Source organism: Erpetoichthys calabaricus, chromosome 6 (assembly GCF_900747795.2).
Source record: "Erpetoichthys calabaricus chromosome 6, fErpCal1.3, whole genome shotgun sequence".
Classification (NCBI taxonomy): domain Eukaryota; kingdom Metazoa; phylum Chordata; class Cladistia; order Polypteriformes; family Polypteridae; genus Erpetoichthys; species Erpetoichthys calabaricus.
Genome location: NC_041399.2, coordinates 128,737,805 through 128,758,869, shown reverse-complemented (window position 1 = coordinate 128,758,869; position 21,065 = coordinate 128,737,805). Strand labels below are relative to the sequence as shown.

At 37.6% G+C, this 21,065-nt stretch overlaps 1 protein-coding gene across 1 annotated transcript in view; it reads left to right on the top strand.

Annotated features, from left to right (window-relative positions):
- Window positions 1-21,065, top strand: part of ezh2 (enhancer of zeste 2 polycomb repressive complex 2 subunit) — a 144,434-nt gene that overhangs the window by 80,198 nt on the left and 43,171 nt on the right. The window contains exons 14-17 of the mRNA XM_051928774.1: window positions 13,964-14,059; window positions 14,141-14,222; window positions 14,317-14,397; window positions 18,135-18,219. Of these exons, the coding sequence (XP_051784734.1) occupies window positions 13,964-14,059; window positions 14,141-14,222; window positions 14,317-14,397; window positions 18,135-18,219 (344 nt within the window). The remainder of the gene's footprint in view (window positions 1-13,963; window positions 14,060-14,140; window positions 14,223-14,316; window positions 14,398-18,134; window positions 18,220-21,065) is intronic.

Genomic DNA, 21,065 nt, shown 5'->3' with positions numbered 1-21,065 from the left:
AATTTCTCGTATCTAGAACAAACTTCCCCATTGAAAATAATGGAAATCCAGTTAATCCGTTCCGCACCGCAAATATATTAACATAAAAATCCATTTTCCTAACAAATAACACTGATAAATTATATATACTGTAGTCTACCTTTAATAAATAACACTGGTAAATAATAACTGATTATTAAAAGAATCAAAACAGGTGTCCAAAGTGCAGTAGAGCATTCAATAAATCTTTAAATAAATAATCCTTAAAACAGTTGTGAAGTGGAGGTTTAAAATACACAAGAATAACAATCCTTTAACACGAGGTTAAAACGTCAAAAGGATGCAGTCTTTAAAAAACAGATGACAATCCCCGGTGCTTCTTCTCTGTTAGCGTCTCACCTGCGGGCTCTGCAACAGGCGAGACACTCTTAATGCAGCTGACCTTCTCTACACCGTCCTGCTTCAGCTGTTTGGCTCGCCTGTTCAGCTACACGCGAGCCTGCGCAGGCTCGCTCTCCCGCACCGACTTCCTGCCTGCCTCTCTCTCTCTCTCTCTCTCTCTCTCTCTCTCTCTCCTTCTTCTCCCCCTTAACCGGCTCGCGCTTCTCTATATATGCGGGGAGGACATGGCAGCTGCAGCCCATCAGCCACAGGAACAATCATGGATGTGGGCAGTTTCCCACCTGTGCACTTAAGTGAGAAACGCAGACACCGCAGATCGCGGCTCGCAACTGCTACCACGCCCCCTCGCTAAGCCGCGAGCTATACCCACAGCCTGGCTCGTGGCTCGTTACGCGAGCCAATGCTCGCATTTAGATCTGAATTTTTCACTCATACTTTCCTCGTATTTTGAATTTCTCGTATACAGAGGTATCTCTGATCAGCCATTGAACATTGAAAACTGGAATATCAAAGGACTCAAATCACAATGTCACCAGCTTAAAGGCTTTAAGTGTTTTTGCAGGAGGCTCGTATATCTCTTCAGGACCAGTTTCAACTAAAACAGATTCCCAACTTTCTACATCTCACACCCATATCATTTCCGGAGGCCATATTGAACAATCCTGATGAAGACAATATCTCAACAATATATAATATATTTCAAAGAATCTACCTCTAAAAGATCCTATGGAATGGGGAGAAAGGGACCTCTCAATTGGCATCTCCGTAAAGGAGTGCAATTCAGCCATACATAGAATACACTTCATTTACATCTGTGCCAAACATTGCATAATTCAACTAGTCTTTCATCAATCACGTTTTCTCCCATAAAACTGTCCTAAGTATAGTCGGGTCAAGACCCAGCCTGCAAGTGCTTGCATCTGGCTCGAGCATCACTAGGCCCCATCTTTTGGGAATGCACTATACTGACATCATTTTGGTCCAAAGTCTTTAAATACTTCTCAATCATTCCAGATCCGTTAATATCAATATATGTGGTGTACTACCTGAAGGCACTGAAGTGCATAGGGAGAAATCGGTTGTAATAGTTTACACCACACTATTGGCATACCAACTTTTATTACTAAAGCGGAAGAATCCCAGTCCACCTTCTGTAATTCGGTGGGTAAGTGGTGATCTATATTATTTGGAACTGGAAAAAATGAGTGTGGTGTAGCAGGTCTGCGACTTCAAAAGAATGGCCAGTTTTAAATGATAACACTGGTATACAGTGATTTTGGTGCCAACGATGTCTGAACGGTTTTATTTTAAGTTTATGGTGCTGATTAAGAATATAAATTTGGTTTTGCCAGATTGGCTCTAGTTTCTAAGATATTTAATAGTTAATTAATTAACGCAACACGTTTGAAAAGCATTCAGAATTGAAAGAATATTTTTATTTTATTTACAACTAGTAAGTAAACAGTCTAACATCATACAAAAAAGAAATTAAAAATATCTAACAGTGACAGGAAAAAAGTTATGTATGATTTGATTAATTAATACAATATTAATTAGTTATTGTTATTAATGCCAATGCTTCAAAAAACGCTGTTTATGCAATTTCCTTTTATGTGTGTCATCAGGACAATCACGTTGGAGACTCCAACAGTAGTCTGCCATCATGTGTATATCCCATCTGCCTTGATGTCTCTCCTCCATCACCTTCATATCCTGGTGGAACCTCTCGCCTTGTTCCTAGCTGAAATCTCCAAGGTTATCTGGAAATCTGTTTAAATGGCTATGGAGATAGTGTATCTTTATGGTCATATTAACTCCCAAATTTCTGAAGTTAGCAAGCATATCTTGCACCAGTTCTTCATAATTGTCTGCTCTGTGATTACCCAAGTAGTTCTTCACAACAGAGACAAAACTCTTCCAGGCCGAAGCCTCTGTGTCATTCATGCATTTGGTAAAATTGGAATCGTTCATGAGTGTACGAATCTGAGGACCATCAAAGATTCCAGCTTTTAGTTTTTCCATGCTCAGTCCAGGGAATGATCTATAAATGTACTTGAAGCAATTACCCCTTTTGTCCAAAGCCCTAACAAATTGCTTCATCAATCCTAGCTTAATATGAAGCGGTGGGAGAATGATTTTGTTCTTGTCCACCAGTGGCTTGTTGATAATATTCGCAGCGCCAACAGTCATTTCTTCCCTTGTAGGCCATGACACTTTTGTCCAATGATCTTGCTTTGCCCTGCTATCCCAGAGGCACATGAAGTATGGGTATTTTGTGTATCCAGATTGCTGTCCAAGCAAGAAGTTCTCCATCTTCAGATCAACACAAATCGACCACTGATGTTCATGATAACGTATTTTCTGTAATATGATTTTTACATTTTCATAATCTTCTTTAAGTTTTGTTGAGTGAGCAATGGGAAGAGACGCATAACGGTTACCATTGTGCAAGAGAACACATTTCAAGCTTCTAATGGAGCTGTTTATAAAAAGCCGCCAGTCTTCTGGTCGATATTCTGTTAGTCCCATTTGAAGTACAATTACTGGGATATCATTGCAGTATACAAGTTCTTCCTCTTGGTTAAAATATGGGAGAAGCTTCTCTTCTCTTATCCGATAGGCTATAATTTTAACTCCCGCCTTTATAAGATTTTCGTTCAATAAGTCTGGACACTAAAAGTTCAGATGCTTGCTTAGACAGTTGTAAGTCTCGAATCAGATCATTGAGTTCTTTTTGGCTTAATGGTTGAGGCGTCGAAGAGCTTCCCTCAAATTCACTTCCACTGCTACTACCTGACATACACTCCAATCCCTGCCTCTCTTTAGAGTCTGACAGTGGCTGGTTTGGTAGTCTGGTAAACACTGGTATGGGAACATCATTGCCATGTGGAATAGGTCGTCTTGATGATTCCAAATCAGGATAATCCCACCGAGCTTTCTTGTAACGATTAAAGCCTTTATTCTTTACAACACAAAAATAACATTCGTCATGGTGGTTTTCTGGTTCTCTCCATACCATTGGCACATCAAAGTTTAAACGTTTTCTTTCACCTTTTGTCCACTGTCGTAGGTGCTCCACACATGTTTTGCAGACCATATGTGGAGCCCAAGACTTACCCTGGTCTCCAAGCTGTACTCCAAAATAAGCCAGGTATACTCGATGCACAAAGTCTGTGATATTTCTTCTTTGTTTTTCAACCATGTACTCTCCACAGATGTAGCAGAATACATCAGGATTGTTGATATAGGCTCTTCTTGATGAAGTCATAATTTTTCCATGTATTTATATACTTAAGACAGAACTTTTTGGGTATTTACCAAGACTGGGTTGACAAACTTATACTGTAGCTGACATCTTTCTTCTGCAAATTCACAGTTGAATTTTGGCTTCAAAAAGTCGCTTTTATAGCATTGTAGGCCTACAAATTGAAATACAAATAATTATATGGGATATTTCATTACCTAAGACACTGTTAAAGAGTCAAAAGACAGACCAAAAGCTATTATATTTGTTATCACACACAAGTCGCATTGGGGGAATGCATTATTTTCATGGATGTCCATTATCTCAAAAACTAGAACCAATTCAGCAAAAGTAATGGGATTTTTGAATTCAGCACCCTCAAAATACCCTAAATCCATTCAAAAAACCTTGGCACCTGAAAACAAAATTATTTTTTTTTGTAGACCTGTGTAATCCAAACAGCCGTGTCAGTCTCCGTGGACACGACTGCGGGGAGTTAGTGAGGTAATTGGGGTGAGTCGTACCTGCACATGAGGGTGCGATCGTTCTCAATTGTGTCATCAGCTTCCTGCTGTGCGTGATTAAGACGTGCCCACAGAGCCGTACAAGTACAGGCCGGCAGAGGGGGGAAGAGAAAAAAAAAATGGCAAAATGGTGAGGAAGAGATGACTAAAAGGCAGTCCTGGGAGTATGATCTGGCCACCTAGAAGAGAATGGAAGCACGAACTGGGGCCCCACAAAGGAGTGTAGGCTTTGACACTCTAGGGGCTGGTTTGCCCCTCTGAATAATGACAGAGTGTGGCAAGCATGGTGAAGGACCTCCTTATGCATCCGAGATACAACTGCAGGAGTGCAAAGAAAGGCGGGGGGAGAGCCGACCTTGGACGGTTAGAAGGCAGCCAAGACGGGTCAGAGGATGAAGTTCATGGCTGCTGAGTCTCCACTGGTGGCGCTAGTGTTGGTTGAGCCGGGGGATCTGAAGAAGGAGGTGGGCTGATATCGAGAGGAGTTAGTGACTACATTTTAACCTCTGCTTTTAATGGATTTATTTATTGTGGTTTTTATCCCCTCTTCACTTGGTTTTTATGGATTATTTATGGACATTTGGAACACTGCACTCTGGACACTATTTTTAGCTTGTTTTTATTTTTCTTTTAATAAAAGAACCTTTGCACTTTTTCCACCATCCCCTTACTCGATGTGAGTTTGGTCCCCATTAGTCAGCTCAGTTCTGTCATAACTATTGACGGTGTTGGGTTTGAGAGGCTCCCATATGTGAAAGAGGGAGTCTGGAGTAGACCCGCATCGTCACAATCAGTTTCTCTCTTAGAGGATATGCCCAAAATGTTTTTTAAAATATTACAAGAATTCATTAATATTACTTTAGAATAAGCAGTCTGGGCCTAGGATTGACTATATAACAGTAACTGTTTTATCACCTCTTTATAAATGATTTAGGGGTTTTGTTTCTTTTTTCCATTTTGTGCAAGTCTGTTTGTTTCCTCTTTCTTATGTTTGGTAGTTGAATCTTTTTTGTCTTTTTTTTCTGCCTTTATTATTTGTATCTTTCTTTCCTTTCATTGTAATTAATTGGAAGTAAATTGTTGTATCTGGTATGTTTTTATAATCTTTAATATGTTTGATCTGTTGAATGCCACTGTAATATTCTAATTTTAGAAAATAAAATTAAAATGAAATTGAAAATAATCGGGAATTCATCACTCTTCACTTAATATAACTCAGATTGTTAAAGTGGTTCATGGTAATTTTTTTTTTTTGTTGTTCTTTATTTCACCTTATACAATTTCTCGTATTAGGAATTTGTTAGTTTTTGCATACCCCTTGGGGTCAGAGCGCAGGGTCAGCCATTGTACAGTGCCCCTGGAGCAATTGAAGGTTAAGGGCCTTGCTCAAGGGCCCAGCAGAGTAGGATCTCTTTTTGGCATTGACGGGGATTCGAACCAGCAACCTTCGGGATACCAGCTCAGATCCTTAGCCTCAGGGCGAATATACTGTTTCAAGAGCAACTTTTTCAATGTGGGTAACAACTCCACTGTGTTTTTCCGTTATTACACATGCAAAGTAACACACTTTTTTCATTCAATATTAGATTTCATAAAACAGTCTAGCCTTTCAAAACTAACTTTCGAAGTAGTTTGCCCCAGTAAGGCTTTACAAAATGAGAATTCTTCTTTGACTGATTCCACATTGATACTTTCATGCACTTGAATCGAATATGTACTAGTCTTCACTTTTTTGATTAACTGTTCCTTAACATTTGAAGCCATGTCTAAAATGTATCATGCTATGGTGATGTTCAGTAAAGGAATGACTTTAAACTGTGTAGCTGCCTTTTCTCCCAAAATGAAGGTTACCATATCTGCAGATGCTGGTAATGTTAAAGATTTGCCATTAGTATGAGGTTTTCCTGCTGTGGCAATCTTCCAGCTTACTTTTATGAAGCTTCAGTCATTTTCATATTTATTTCAGAGAAGGGCTTAATTTGATATTTACTTGCCAGTAATCAGATATTTTCCTCTCGAAATAATCCAATGGTTAATATATTAAAAATCTCTTTGTTTTATGTGTAAATGTTAACCCTTTAACCGCCAACTCCCTAAATATTCCCCACGCCAGGTGAAATCTGAACAATTTTCGTTTTTTTACTTTTTTACATTTATTCAAGCAGTATTGACCACTAAATGTTGTGCAAGTTCTAGAAATGGGCAAACACATAATAAAACACAAAATGTACATTTTCTCAGGCTTCTGGATTTATTGTCTACTACAAAATGGAACAGTCAAAAGCTATCGAAGTAGTTCGGTCAATCATAGTTTCATTCCCAGTATTTGAGTTTGCTGTGCCACAGGCCAAAGCAGGGAACTGCACAAAGTCCTGGATTGCTGGGACACTTTGAGCAGAAGGTCTTGACGTCTCTACGCTGACCCTTCTTTGAACATACACGACAGCGTGCCTGTGGCTTGGTCCAAGTTGGTGTTGGTTCGAGTTTGTCCAGAAAGTGACGTTCTGTGAGCCTCACCACTGCCTCTACTCTATCTCCATGTTGTTCCTCACCAGAGAAAATGAAGTCTGCAATGACGTCATGTTCAAACGGCAGAAATGTTTTTGTGCCTCCATTTTTCTGGTACAAAATGTGAGCATTCAGCATTGCCATTTGGAGCAGATGAACTGATAACTTTTTATACCACTTCATAGTTTTTCTTGCAGCCGAATAGGGTTCCAATACTTGGTCCTGCTTGTCAACAGCACCCATGTTGCTGTTATATTCAATGATGCATTGTGGCTTGTAACGGACATCAGTAGGTGATGGGCGTCCTCTTCTGCGGGGAGCCTCCTGCACAGACTCATTGTGCTGAGTTGTTAGCATGTGAACATCTTTTTTGTCTCGAAATTTCAGGCACAGCAATGGGCCACTGCGATATGCAATGTGCTGACTCGGTGCTGGCGCTGAATTGCGAACTTCTGGAGGGGACCCTGTTAGAATGAATTGTGCCACATGCTGTAGTTTTACGATGATGAAGGTAATGGAACAGCCTACAACTGGAGTACCAGTTATCCATCCAAATGGTGTACCCATTGTCCAATAGTGGTAGGGCAAGGTACACAACAATTTTCTCTGAAAGTCCAAAGTCCTTACATTCATCTGGCAACACTGCTGAAATACTACTCATAGGATCCTCTTTGCCAGTGTATACACGAAATCTATAAATGTAACCTGAATTCTCAGCTAAGCAAAACATCTTGATACCAAACCGTGCCCTTTTCAATGGTAGATACTGTCGAAACTGTAAGCGGCCCTTCCACAACAATAAATTTTCATCAACTGCAACTGACGGTCCTGGCATGTAGGGCAACTGAAATGTTTCAAATAAATGGTCAATCAAAGGACGTAGCTTGAACAAGCGGTCGCGGTTTGGATCTTTCTTATCTGGCTCATTGCTATTGTCATTCAAATGAAAGAATTTCAGCAGCAAAGAGAATCGGTTACATTTCATGATAGCTGCAAAAATAGGTGTTGCATACATAGGATCTGTAGACCAGTACATCTCAATATCTGGTTTTCTGATTATTCCCATCAACATCAAAATCCAAATGAATTTTTTCATTTCGTTTTCATCAGTGTCTACCCAAGCACGAACACGGGAATGTGGAGGTAAATTGGGATTTTTCTCAATAAACTGTGCTGCATACAGATTTGTTTGATGAACAAAATGTCTGATCAAATCAGGTGACACAAACAGCTCATAAAACTGCTCAGCAGTGTAATTGTTTACATCAACAGTAAATCCACACGTTGCCTCAAACGGATGCAGAAAAGGTAGTTCACCATGGGCAGTAGTCCAGTTGAGATGTTGGGGATACACCCACTCATCGCCATCATCCGACGCGTCTTCATTCACAGTATCATGCAGCGCACGTTGCTGCTCATCATTGTCGCTAAAATCTTCTTCAGAACTGCTACAATCATGATCAGAATTGTCCAAAATCGCCTGCAAAACCTCACTTGAAGTCAGTTTACGTTTCGCCATATTCACAGCTTTCACTTCCGAATCACATCACATGACCGGCCAAAACAACCACAGAGTTGTCGAAATACAATGTAGTAATAATACCCACGCCAAACCGTCAGTTATACTACGCGCCAGGCATTCATATAACCATAGGCAAATGTGCCGGATAATTCCGGCAGTAAGGCGTTAGCAATAACGCAACAATGCCGGATATATCCGGCAGAGGGCGGTTAAGGGGTTAATAGAAGAGAAGGTTTCATTGAAAGGTTTGACAACTGGGCAATATAGACTTTGATACTATGATTATTCTGACCCAGATTGTAACATTTGATATTTCTCAATATGTTCTCAAAAAACCTTAAAGATTGAAAATCTGCATCACACAGACATGTATATAGTTGAAAATCTGTTGTATTATGTTACAATAATATGAAATATTAGTAAATGGTTTTTCTTTTCCCAGAATGTAACAATTTATTGAATAACTATGCCTCAAAGAAGTGATCGTCTTAAATCACATGAGAAAAAAAGGTTTGGTAAAAACACATCTCCTTTATTTAAATTTGAGCTTCCATTGTATGTATTACATTCAACACCTTGATTACCCTGTTGGCATCCATGTCTGCAAGTTAGTAAACAATGGAAACTTTTTTTTTTATTATTATTTATTTAATACAAAACTCTTCATTCCCATGCTAACCATATAATATAGCACATGTACATATGTATCTATATAGAGTATATATCTATAAAGCAAAGTTGACTGGCTCATTCACTTACTCACCAACAAAAATTCTATTTCCCATTTAGTTAAAAAGATGTAATTTGGCACAATTGTACATCTAGGCCAGTAGGTATCCACTAAGAAAAGACATTTCAATATAGCAATATTTATGGGTAAAATGCACATACACTCGCCTCCAATTGAAAAACTAAACGCCCCAAAATCTGGCTTCATTGAAATTTGGTGACTGTAAAGAAAAAAGAACATTAGTCGACTTGTGTTTATTTGTCAGTATTTATTAATATTATGCTAACTCCCTTTCTTTGTGCTGTGTCTAGAGCTGGCTTTATGCAAATGACGAACACAACAGAAGTGATTGACAGCAGAGCAAGTCAACAGGGTGGACAGATAACTAAAGAAGTTTCAGTGTCCTAAACATGAAAAAACCTAAACTAAAAGAGAAAAGTGGAAAGCAACTGTACTGTTGATAAAATAATTGTCATTCAAACAGTGAAAAGATTACGAAGGTATATCACTGTCAGTGTAAAAATGCTTAGTGTATGACTCGGTAAAGCTGAGAAAAATACTTTAATATGAGCAGCATGAGGATGAGATGATTTTTGAACTGTATGAATGATAGCGTAACAGTCACTTGATTCATGGTGTTGGATAAGGAATAAAGTAGTCAAAAAACATTTATTCAATGCAGTTCATTTACCTTGTCTCATTTAGATTATTTAAAAAATATAGCTTTTCACCATTGACAATACATTTTTCTTAATGAGTTTGCAAATAGTTCAACATATCACACATCTCATTTAACAGTTAAACTGATTTTAAAAAAATAGCTAAATTATTCCTTGTAATTTATATGGTGACATCATATGGAATCTATACAGCTTGTGTCAACTTTTGTATTTTATTTATTTTTTTTTTTTTTTGCTGTTCTCAATGTTTTTTCAGTGGTCCAACAAACGTGTTCTTTAAAATAGTATTACGAGAAGCAGTTCTTCCTTGCTGATGCACATTAAACTAAATAAAAGTTCTTTGCATCTCTGCTACAGATTTAGATTCAATGCATGACGTAGCAGTGAACTTGCGGTAAAGCAGCAACCAGTACTCCATGGCTACTAAAACTACTTTTAGGTTACAACACTGCCAAGGCACTGTATATACCCCCACCCTATTTACTCTCGCGTCATAATACCTTGAAAATTGTCACATTCTTCACATTCTACCAGTTCTAATTTCTTATGATCCTTGCTGCATGTTTTTTCCTCTTACACCACCACCAGGCTGCATAGTTGGAATTGATACAAATACACTTAGTGGTGCTGGAGATTTTGAAGATTTTAATTAATGATCAGAAGAAGTTGTGGCAAATGAAATGAAAGTGCTGAATCATATTAGTTTTTGCTACTGATTTTTTTTTCTGAAAAATTAAATCAAATCAAAAATTCTATATATTGCCCAGCCCTGGGTAAAAGAATTTCTTCCTCAATGAAAGTAAATATTTATCCAAATAAATGGGATTGTATTTTCCTAAACCTGCATTACTTTTTTTATTATGAAATTAAGAATTCTGAACAGTCATCTTCAGCAGTATGGACATACAATGCTGAAGTGCTAGCTTCTGTTTCTTTGTCTTAGCTGTTGTCTCTTTTAAGAGAACCAATATTCATCCACTTATCCATATTGAAAAAGGGTTAAATATAAATAATTTACAACTTTTTAGACAAAAACATTTAATGCTATCTTAATTTCTGACTGATACAGAGACAACAAAGCTTTATATGTTTTTCATGCGTGTGGAATCCCCTTTTTAAAACACAGCACATGATATTGAAATACATTTCATGTCGAGCATGGTAAAAGGACACTTACACTATTCTGACAGATAATAAACTAATAGGGCAGAATATTGAAGATAAAAAAAAAATATCACATGGATAACTACGGATAAAAATAAATGCTCTACTGCTAGTTGTACAGTTGTGTTTTGCCATGTTCACACTGTCCATCAGATACCTGACTTCACAGATCTTGAGTCAATATGTTCAAATCATGCAGTATACAGTGGGGCAACAAAGTACTTAGTCAGCCACCAATTGTGCAAGTTCTCCCACTTAAAAAGATGAGAGAGGCCTGTAATTTTCATCATAGGTATACCTCAACTATGAGAGACAAAATGAGAAAAAAAAATCCAGAAAATCACATTGTCCGATTTTAAAGAATTTATTTGCAAATTATGGTGGAATATAAGTATTTGGTCACCTACAAACAAGCAAGATTTCTGGCTCTCACAGACCTGTAACTTCTTCTGTAAGAGGCTCCTCTGTCCTCCACTCGTTACCTGTATTAATGGCACCTGTTTGAACTCGTTATCAATATAAAAGACACCTGTCCACAACCTCAAACAGTCACACTCCAAACTCCACTATGGCCAAGACCATAGAACTGTCAAAGGACACCAGAAACAATTGTAGACCTGCACCAGGCTAAGAAGACTGAATCTGCAATAGGTAAGCAGCTTGGTGCGAAGAAATCAACTGTGGGAGCAATTATTAGAAAATGGAAGACATACAAGACCACTGATAATCTCCCTCGATCTGAGGCTACATGCAAGATCTCACCCCGTGGGGTCAAAATGATCACAAGAATGGTGAGCAAAAATCCCAGAACCACACGGGAGGACCTAGTGAATGACCTGCAGAGAGCTGGGACCAAAGTAACAAAGGCTGCCATCAGTAACACACTACGCCGCCAGGGACTCAAATCCTGCAGTGCCAGACGTGTCCCCCTGCTTAAGCCGGTACATGTGCAGGCCCGTCTGAAGTTTGCTAGAGAGCATTTGGGTGATCCAGAAGAGGACTGGGAGAATGTCATATGGTCAGATGAAACCAAAATAGAACTTTTTGGTAAAAACTGTACTCGCCGTGATTGGAGGAGAAAGAATGCTGAGTTGCATCCAAAGAACACCTTACCTACTGTAAAGCATAGGGGTGGAAACATCATGCTTTGGGGCTGTTTTTCTGCAAAGGGACCAGGACGACTGATCTGTGTAAAGGAAAGCATGAATGGGGCCATGTATCGTCAGATTTTGAGTGAAAACCTCCTTCCATCAGCAAGGGCATTGAAGATGAAACGTGGCTGGGTCTGTCAGCATGATAATGATCCCAAACACACTGCCCGGGTAACGAAGGAGTGGCTTCGTAAGAAGCATTTCAAGGTCCTGGAGTGGCCTAGCCAGTCTCCAGTTCTCAACCCCATAGAAAATATTTGGAGGGAGTTGAAAGTCCGTGTTGCCTAGCGACAGCCCCAAAACATCACTGCTCTAGAGGAGATCTGCATGGAGGAATGGGCCAAAATACCAGCAACAGTGTATGAAAACCTTGTGAAGACTTACAGAAAACGTTTGACCTCATTGCCAACAAAGGGTATATAACAAAGTATTGAGATGAACTTTTGTTATTGACCAAATACTTTTTTTCCACCATAATTTGCAAATAAATTCTTCAAAAATCAGACAATGTGATTATCTGGATTTATTTTTTCTCATTTTGTCTCTCATAGTTGAGGTATACCTATGATGAAATTTACAGGCCTCTCTCATCTTTTTAAGTGAGAGAACTTGCACAATTGGTGGCTGACTAAATACTTTTTTGCCCCACTGTATATACTGTGATTTTTTTTTTGTTTATTTCATTGTGGATTGTCCTTTCTCATCTGAAAGCTAAGCCATTCTAAATTAAATGTGTTGTTTTCTCAATTTAAGTACATCAGAGTTGACATGCGTTATTTTTTTCATTTGAAGATTCCGGAGTGCATCACAATGATCTGATAGACCCAGATGATACACCAACATGTGTGTGACAATAGGTAGTACACACACACTCCCAGATGAAACATTTTGCTTGCTGAAGCTTACCTTACAGCTGTAAATTTCTGCTGAATATACTGGGAGTTACCAGCATACAACAGAGGCTTTATCTTTCACAAAATTACAACTGTGTGGCTTTGTGACTTTCCATTGCTAGCGATTCAGGAACACTTTACAGTTTTCATAGCCTCCAATGCATGGACAAGCACCCACAGAGAGTGGTGCGCACCTTTGACTGGCTTGACTTTACCCACGCCTTCAGAAACACCAAATTCATACTGTTGACTTGGTAAAGGGAGAACTTGACCCCGTTTTTGGTTATGGTTTTTGTGCTTCAGTGATCTTGTGGTTTATCAGTGCTACTTTGTCCACACCAGTGGATAAAATAATGTAAATGCATCACTTGTGGCTATTTGCTTAAGTCATTCCCCCAGTTTGCCAGCTGCTACAAATTTGGGACTATTTTTTCTTTGAATTTTAATAAATAAGGGAAATTGTACTCCTGTACTGGTTTATTTTTTACCATTGTCTCAAGCAGGTAGTTCTTAAACTTTATTATGGAGGCGATTCTGGAAAAGGTCAAAAGTTACCAATCTCAATTACTCTTTATGTCTGTGCATCTCATGGATTGCAATGTAACACAAACCTAATTGTTTTATGAAACCATCCATTTTCCAACCCGCTATATCCTAACTACAGGGTCACGGGGGTCAGCTGGAGCCAATCCCAGCCAAAGATAAAACAACCCTTGTGCCTCAGTATATGCTTGAATGGCAACAGAGATATTTTGTTAGCTTTATTAAATTGTGATTTCATGAGTATAAAACACAGCTTAGTTGGCAGATGTTGATAACTTACATGTACCCAGAAGGCTTCAAGGTTTCTAATCTTTTTAGTTTCTTAAAAGATTCTTCTTTTTGGGTTGCTTTAAAGTTGGTGTTTAGCAAGAACCATGTTTGCTTGCTGAAACTCATTAGTGTATTGGTTTATTCTTGTATAGCATAATTAGAATTGTTGTGTAATAATGGTAAAGTTTTGTTTTTTTGTTTTTTTTAATATAAAAAAGTTTGTTTATTTTTGCAATATATCTCGAGCGTCTGTAAAAATCTAAGTTTCCTCCTGCCCTTTCTATAATCACTTTACAGTTTAAAAGTGAAGATGTTTAAAGTGATAAAAAGTTTAAAACTTTTTTTTTGTATAGCATTTGCTGCTGGCACCCTCTGATGTAGCTGGATGGGGCATTTTCATCAAAGAACCAGTGCAGAAAAATGAATTCATTTCTGAATACTGTGGAGAGGTTAGTTGAAATTGGTATAAATGTTATAATGCAAAGTGTTTTTTTATATTAATATTTACAAACAAATTTCACTTTTAACAGATCATCTCACAAGATGAGGCAGACAGGAGGGGAAAAGTGTATGACAAGTACATGTGTAGCTTTTTGTTCAACTTGAATAATGGTACTAGTTTTATTTGCTTTTCTTAATTTTTATTTTATTCCCTTTGATGCTATTACATATGGCAGAGAATAACACTCTTTACATTTTCTGTCAGATTTTGTTGTGGATGCAACACGAAAGGGTAACAAGATTCGATTTGCAAATCATTCAGTCAACCCCAACTGCTATGCAAAAGGTAAAGAACATTAAATAAGATTACTTCAGCATATACTTTGTAAGGTGGTGATTCACAAATAATGCTTATAATCATGGACCTTTTTGAGTTTTGGTAGGTGTAGAAGTTGCTGATGGAATTTATTGACCATTACCTCGCCAGCTGTAGAATCTCTTCATATATTAATTTGCTTGGTATCTCTTAGATCTTTCATAATTGTTTCAAATACAATTTGTTTTAAAGCAGTACTGTTGTCTTTATATGAATATTGGAATGTTGTTTTTTTTTTTTAATGCATACACTTTTCAAGGAAAATGCCCATGGCTAATTTGAAGGCAACCTGTTATGCATTATGGAGGTTTTAAGGAAAGAACAAAGTGTTGTCCAAAATTATCCTGAGCACCAAACTAATCAAAATCTAGAGTTCATAACTGGTAAAATATTTCTGTCTTTTTAAATTAGGACACTACAGTCGGTTTCTCTCTTTCTGATTTTTCTTTTTCCACCTCCCTTTGTAGAATGCAATTTTTGATGTGGCGTTAAACCAGCCACTGAACATTTTGTGTCAATTCAAACAGTAACAGTTTTCAAGGATAAGTTGTAATTTAAACACAGTGACAAAAATAATTTTGATGACTGTCCACTTATGAGGTGCACAGGATGTGCATTTGGTTATTGTACATGAAGATTTTCCTTGTGGAGAAAAACTACACAGTGCAGGAAAGAGCCTTTTTTGTGAAACATCTGCGCTAACTACTGCAGCATTACCATGCTGCGGAGTCTGGCATATCAAATTGATACCAGGTTTTTTCTGAGTAAGCTGCAGAATGAAATGGATTATAGACCTTCAGTTTAAATTTTTAAGAGTTAATTCTGATAATTGCCATCTTGTTATCTCTCCTTCTGTAATTCTGGCTTTTTATATTTAGCAATTATGGTGTTGAAGCAGAATCCAACATGTACAGTATCTTGTATTTGAGGTTGATTTCACTGAATGCATGCCATATTTAATGATATGCTTTGGGAAATGTATTTTATGAACCAGCATAAATTGTATATGATTTCTTGTATATTAAATATTTTACATTGCTTAATACTATTCATTTAAAAACCTCATTATTACTCAGTTTTGTCCTGGGACCATGTTAAGCTACAGTACTATGGTTTTACCATGGTAGCAGCATTTGGAAATAATCATGCCAATATCAAGAAAATTGCCTGGAGCAATGTTATACTATATTTACGGATCAAGACTTGTGAGTCTTGATCCATAAATACAGTGTAACATTTACTTTACTTTCCATACATTCTTCTTAAGGAGTGATTCAGTGACAACATGCAAAGCTGGATAAACAATGCTAATGTTATCTTTGGAAACATTTTCCAGCTACTAATGGAGAATTTCCAGACACTCCCAGGCCATTTAAAAAAAATAATCCTTCTGTTGAGTCCTGGATCAACTCCATTGTTTTTCCCCATTCCCTATGCTTGGTGCATCCTCCAGTGGTAAGTGCCTGAAGGACATTCTGACTACATGCTCATACCCCTTCAGTTTCCTCATTTTATTCCAGAGAATCAGTGGTTTTACTCTGAGGTGGTATAGTATAGCTGAGTTCCTTGCACTGTTTTTAAGATTGAGCCCAGGAAATGTGTTATGGCCAGTTGTATTTGTGATCTTATTCTTTCAGTCACTACCCAAAGCTTTTACCAGTAGGTGAAGATGGTGCATAGATGGATCATCCATCCATCCATTTTCCAACCCGCTGAATCTGAACACAGGGTCACAGGGGTCTGCTGGAGCCAATCCCAACCAACACAGGGCACAGGGATTTCTTGTATATTAAATATTTTACATTGCTTAATACTATTCATTTAAAAACCTCATTATTACTCAGTTTTGTCCTGGGACCATGTTAAGCTACTATACTATAGATAGATCAGTAAGTCCAAAGTCTTGTCTGAGGTAGAATGTCCACCAAACGACTGCTTCCTTTCGTTGGTCAACCGTACAACATCTTTACCCTCACTCATTTGCAAGACCACAACATACCTCAACAGCAGACAAGCCACTTCTTTTTTATTTTCTAAGAGAGAACAATAACCTCATATTTTATGGTCCTAAAAATCATTTCATCTGCATCATACAACACTTAAAATTGTCCCAGGGCATATGGTACCGTATTTCAGTCTGATGAGGTCCACTGATTCCCAAACCAGATTCTTTTCAAACATTTGTTATGCCTTGATATTCTGTCCCGTGAAAATGATAAATGTGAGAAGATAACTAACATACATTTGGTGATGTCCACCATCCACCCTGAACAAATTCCAACCACATGAACAAATACAGGTATAAAATAGCATGAAGCAGTGGTCTCAGAGCAATATAGTTTCTTCTTGTGCCTTTTACAAGACATTACATGTAAGGTTATGTGGCCATAAGTCCACAACACAGATATAAACAAGGACACTTCAGTGACCCATCAGATAACTTTTCAAGGATAAGAGTTCACCCAGTGTTCCAAGATCAGGACAGAATATAAATTGCCCATCCTGTATCTGAGGTTTACCCTTTCAATACCTCAGCATTGGCTTTACCAGGGAAAATGAAGAGTGTGGTCTCTTTGTTTGTGTCCTTTTTAAAAATGGAGGTCATCACCACAGACTACCTGTCTTGGGGCATTATCCCTACCTTCAACTAAACATTGAAAAGTTGTATTACTCAAAACAACTCAATAGTATACATTACTTTCAGCATTTACACTCAAATGTTTTTTTAATGATTACAGTACTTTCAGGAACAGGAATGGACCCAACTCCTATCAATGCTTCTAGCATTCCATCTTCTAAGAAAGCTATATTCAGTAGTACCTTGAACCTCATGATGATTTATTTCTCCAGCTGAGCACAAAGGTACCTTAATCTTCATAAGAACAGCTTGAGTAATATCATTCCTGCTCTCTCTGTGTCATCATAAGGTTTGTCAGAATCTTTGAAATGTAGGTTTTGACATTTTGGCCTACCAGTACTTTTCTGCATAATGTGTAGATTCTACTACAACTGTTACATGGAAGGCCCCCTTTTATTTGACTTGAATACTACCCTTACCACTTCAGTAGGTTTTAGTGCTGCCGACATATCAGATACCCAGGAACATTTTGGCCACAGCTACTTGTAATCTGTCTGCACTACTTAAGTCTTGAACAGGGTCCTTGCAAGGTCATTGTTTCTTCCCTTTCTCAAGATGAAGGTGAAGCATTTCTGAATTAAGACTTTAACTCATTGCAAATAGAAACTCCACAGTTCTTTCACTGAATCTTTTGTTTTCCAGTTGGGTTTTCTGGTTCTGCACAGCAGACCCTCCATCCAACTGACCCATCTCATCAACAAGTGATGATCAGTTGACATTAACACCCTTCTTCAAGTTATATGACATAACTACAAATCAAATCATTGACATTTAATGATGGGTGCCAGGTATACCTATCATTCTTCTGTACAAATATGGCTGGTGCAAAACTCCAATACCGATTCAACATAGTTATTCCTGTGGAGAAAGATTTTGACAATCAAAACCTAATCTGCAAAAAAAATTAAAGTAAGCCAGCAGTGGTATTATATGATTCAGCTTCAAATAATTTGGTTATTTTAGAATATTTCAGGTGTACAACTTGGATTTTATTTATTTGAGTAATTTTATTTACTAAATCTGTTTCGTATCATAAATATTTGACACCCTTCTATGTTTCTTTCCATAGTTATGATGGTTAATGGAGATCACAGAATAGGAATATTTGCAAAAAGAGCCATCCAGACTGGTGAAGAACTGTTCTTTGACTATAGGTAAATTGACAGGCTTCTTCTATAATCCATGCCTTTATTAACAGAACCCATCTATTTTTATTACATTGGGCTCGATCTTAATGAGGGCTTTATAATTTAAAAAAGGGGGTATCAGTGGTACTATTTGTTAAGAGTACAAATGTTTCACAGAGCACTTTTCTTGCTGGCTTAACTTGATGTGACTTATAAAGGGTTAAGGGTCATAATAGCACCAGGATAGGAAATAATTTTCATAATGGTCAGTTAAAATTAACGTAAAAGAATCATGTTCCACTAGCAGTAGTGATTGATTTCTTGTTAAAATGGCATCAATAACTGCAGCCCCACAGGCTCTGATAAATATGATAAATTTAAAAGTCACTTTGCTGTGATACAGTGACAGTCATCTGAGTTGTCTGTTGCTTTTCGACAAGACTTTTGAAACATTGATTTAAGTTTTTACCTGGTTTGCTAATGTAACATTTTAGCTAACCATAGCCAGCCAATTACCTACCTGCATTTACCCATTCCTGAATTATCATAGGAGAGATTAATTACCAGTCAAGCTATTCAGACATGTGATTCTTGGTCAGTTGCTGCCCTACCTGAGTTTTTGCAGACCTTAATGAAATCAACTCTGGTGCACCTGTAAGCAAAAACTCTTCAAAGCTTACAATACATTCAAGATATTTTTAGAAGTACACATTTGTATTTTGTGCCAATTAACTTGTATTTCTCAGTGGATGGTTGATCAGCCTGTTATTAGTTATAGGCTATTGTTTTATTGGGTGTATCATGCTTCATGTTGACAGCAGGCTGCTGGCTACTGCAAATAAGAGCACTTAGAGACTTGGTGGCAAAGATGGGAGAGGGAGACCCTATAAAAAGGATATTGTGAGATGCAATTCTGAATATCATGGTGCCGAAAGTAAGTTTTGGAGATAACTTACATATTTTGCAAGTAAACTCCTGCTGAGTGAACTTTGTGTTTTGTTCTTTTTCGTACCCCAAAACCATTGGTAAGTAGGACAAGGCACATAATGCTTTCAGTGATGAGCTACAAATGTATTGATATTCAAATACACATGAAGTAAGGGAGTAACACAACTGATCGCTTCAGTTTCCAAAGTATTTGAAGACTTTAATCTTAGAACAAATTACTTATTTTGAGGCTGTCATAAAACAGCATATGCAAGGATATATAAGCATGACTGGCAGGTCTCCTGAGACCTGACGCAACAGCATCACCTCCATCCGAGAGCGAAAGTGGGAGCGAAAATGCAAAATGAGTCAGGCCAGGAGACCTTGTCAATTCCAGATGGTTCATTGGAACTGAAAAAGGCCTTACTTTCCACGCTGCCAGATACCCTTCGCAAAGCCAGCAGCATCAACTCCAACTGGGCTTGCTACTCTACCTGTGGAGCACAGAGAAGACTGAAACGAACAATCCAAGCCGAAGGTAACGATAGCTGCGTTAATCGCCACAATACCTACCACATTCAGGGAGGACATAAATGAGATAAAGAGCAATATAAAGGATATAAGGAAAGATATAAAGGACGTGAACATGACAAATGACAAGCTGTTTCAGAATATTAAAGACTTGGAGAAATATTTAAGTAATCTCTTTGAGGCAACCTTTAAAGCTATGCTAGAAAAAATAGTGGAAAATGCAAGTAAGGCTAAAACTAAATTTAGAGCACTTGATGCTTAAAGATGTTAAGTTTTCACAACACATACAGTATTGAAACAGTCGAAAAAATGGCTTCTGCTGAAAAAGCAAAGGCTACTAAATCTGAAAGAAAAGTGCTTGGAGACAGAATAACTATGCTGGAAGATGTATATATAAGAAATAATATCAGAATTGAAGGTCTCCCAGAAAATTGTGAAAGCCCAAACTCAGTGAAATTCATCGCTGAATTATTTTCTCAAATAATTGGAGAGGACTTCAAATCAAACACCAGGATATCAGCAGCTTACCACATACTTGGATCGAACCCCTCAAAACCTATAAGCTTCATTGCAAGCTTCAATAAATTACAATCAAAGATTAATCTAATGTCACTTCTCAGACTGAAACAAGATATTGTATTTGAAAAATAACCTTATTCGCATTTTCCCTGATTTTTTCACCTTCAACAGCTGCTAAACGTGCTACATTTTACAACATTAAATAGCGTTTACGCAAAACCAAAATCAAATACAGCCTCATTTATCCTGCTAAATTCAGAGTGGATAGTCAAGGCAAGTTTTACATTTTAGTTCTCCAGATGAAGCAGAAAAAGAGATTTTTGAAATATGATTATGAATCACACACACACTTTTGGCAAGGCAAGGAAGACTTTACTGCAAATAGGCCAAATTGCAGGTAAGGCTTATGCTGTATTTATACATTTCATACATTTTATTACACATTTTATTTCCTTTCCAGACACTTGAACATTTTAATTACAATTATAATTGTATAGGTATGGGGGTGTGTATGCATGCATGCATGCATGCATGCATGCATGTGTGTGTGTGTATGTATGTACAGGTGCTGGTCATAAAATTAGAATATCATGACAAAGTTGATTTATTTTAGTAATTCCATTCAAAAAGTGAAACTTGTATATAAGATTCATTCATTACACTCAGACTGATGTATTTCAAATGTTTATTTCTTTTAATGTTGATGATTATAACTGATAACTAAGGAAAGTCCCAAATTCAGTATCTTGGAAAATTAGAATATCAATTAAGACCAATGCAAAAAAAGGATTTTTAGAAATGTTGGCCAACTGAAAGGTATGAACATGAAAAGTATGAGCATGTACAGCACTCAATATTTAGTTGGTGCTCCTTTGGCCTGGATTACTGCAGCAATG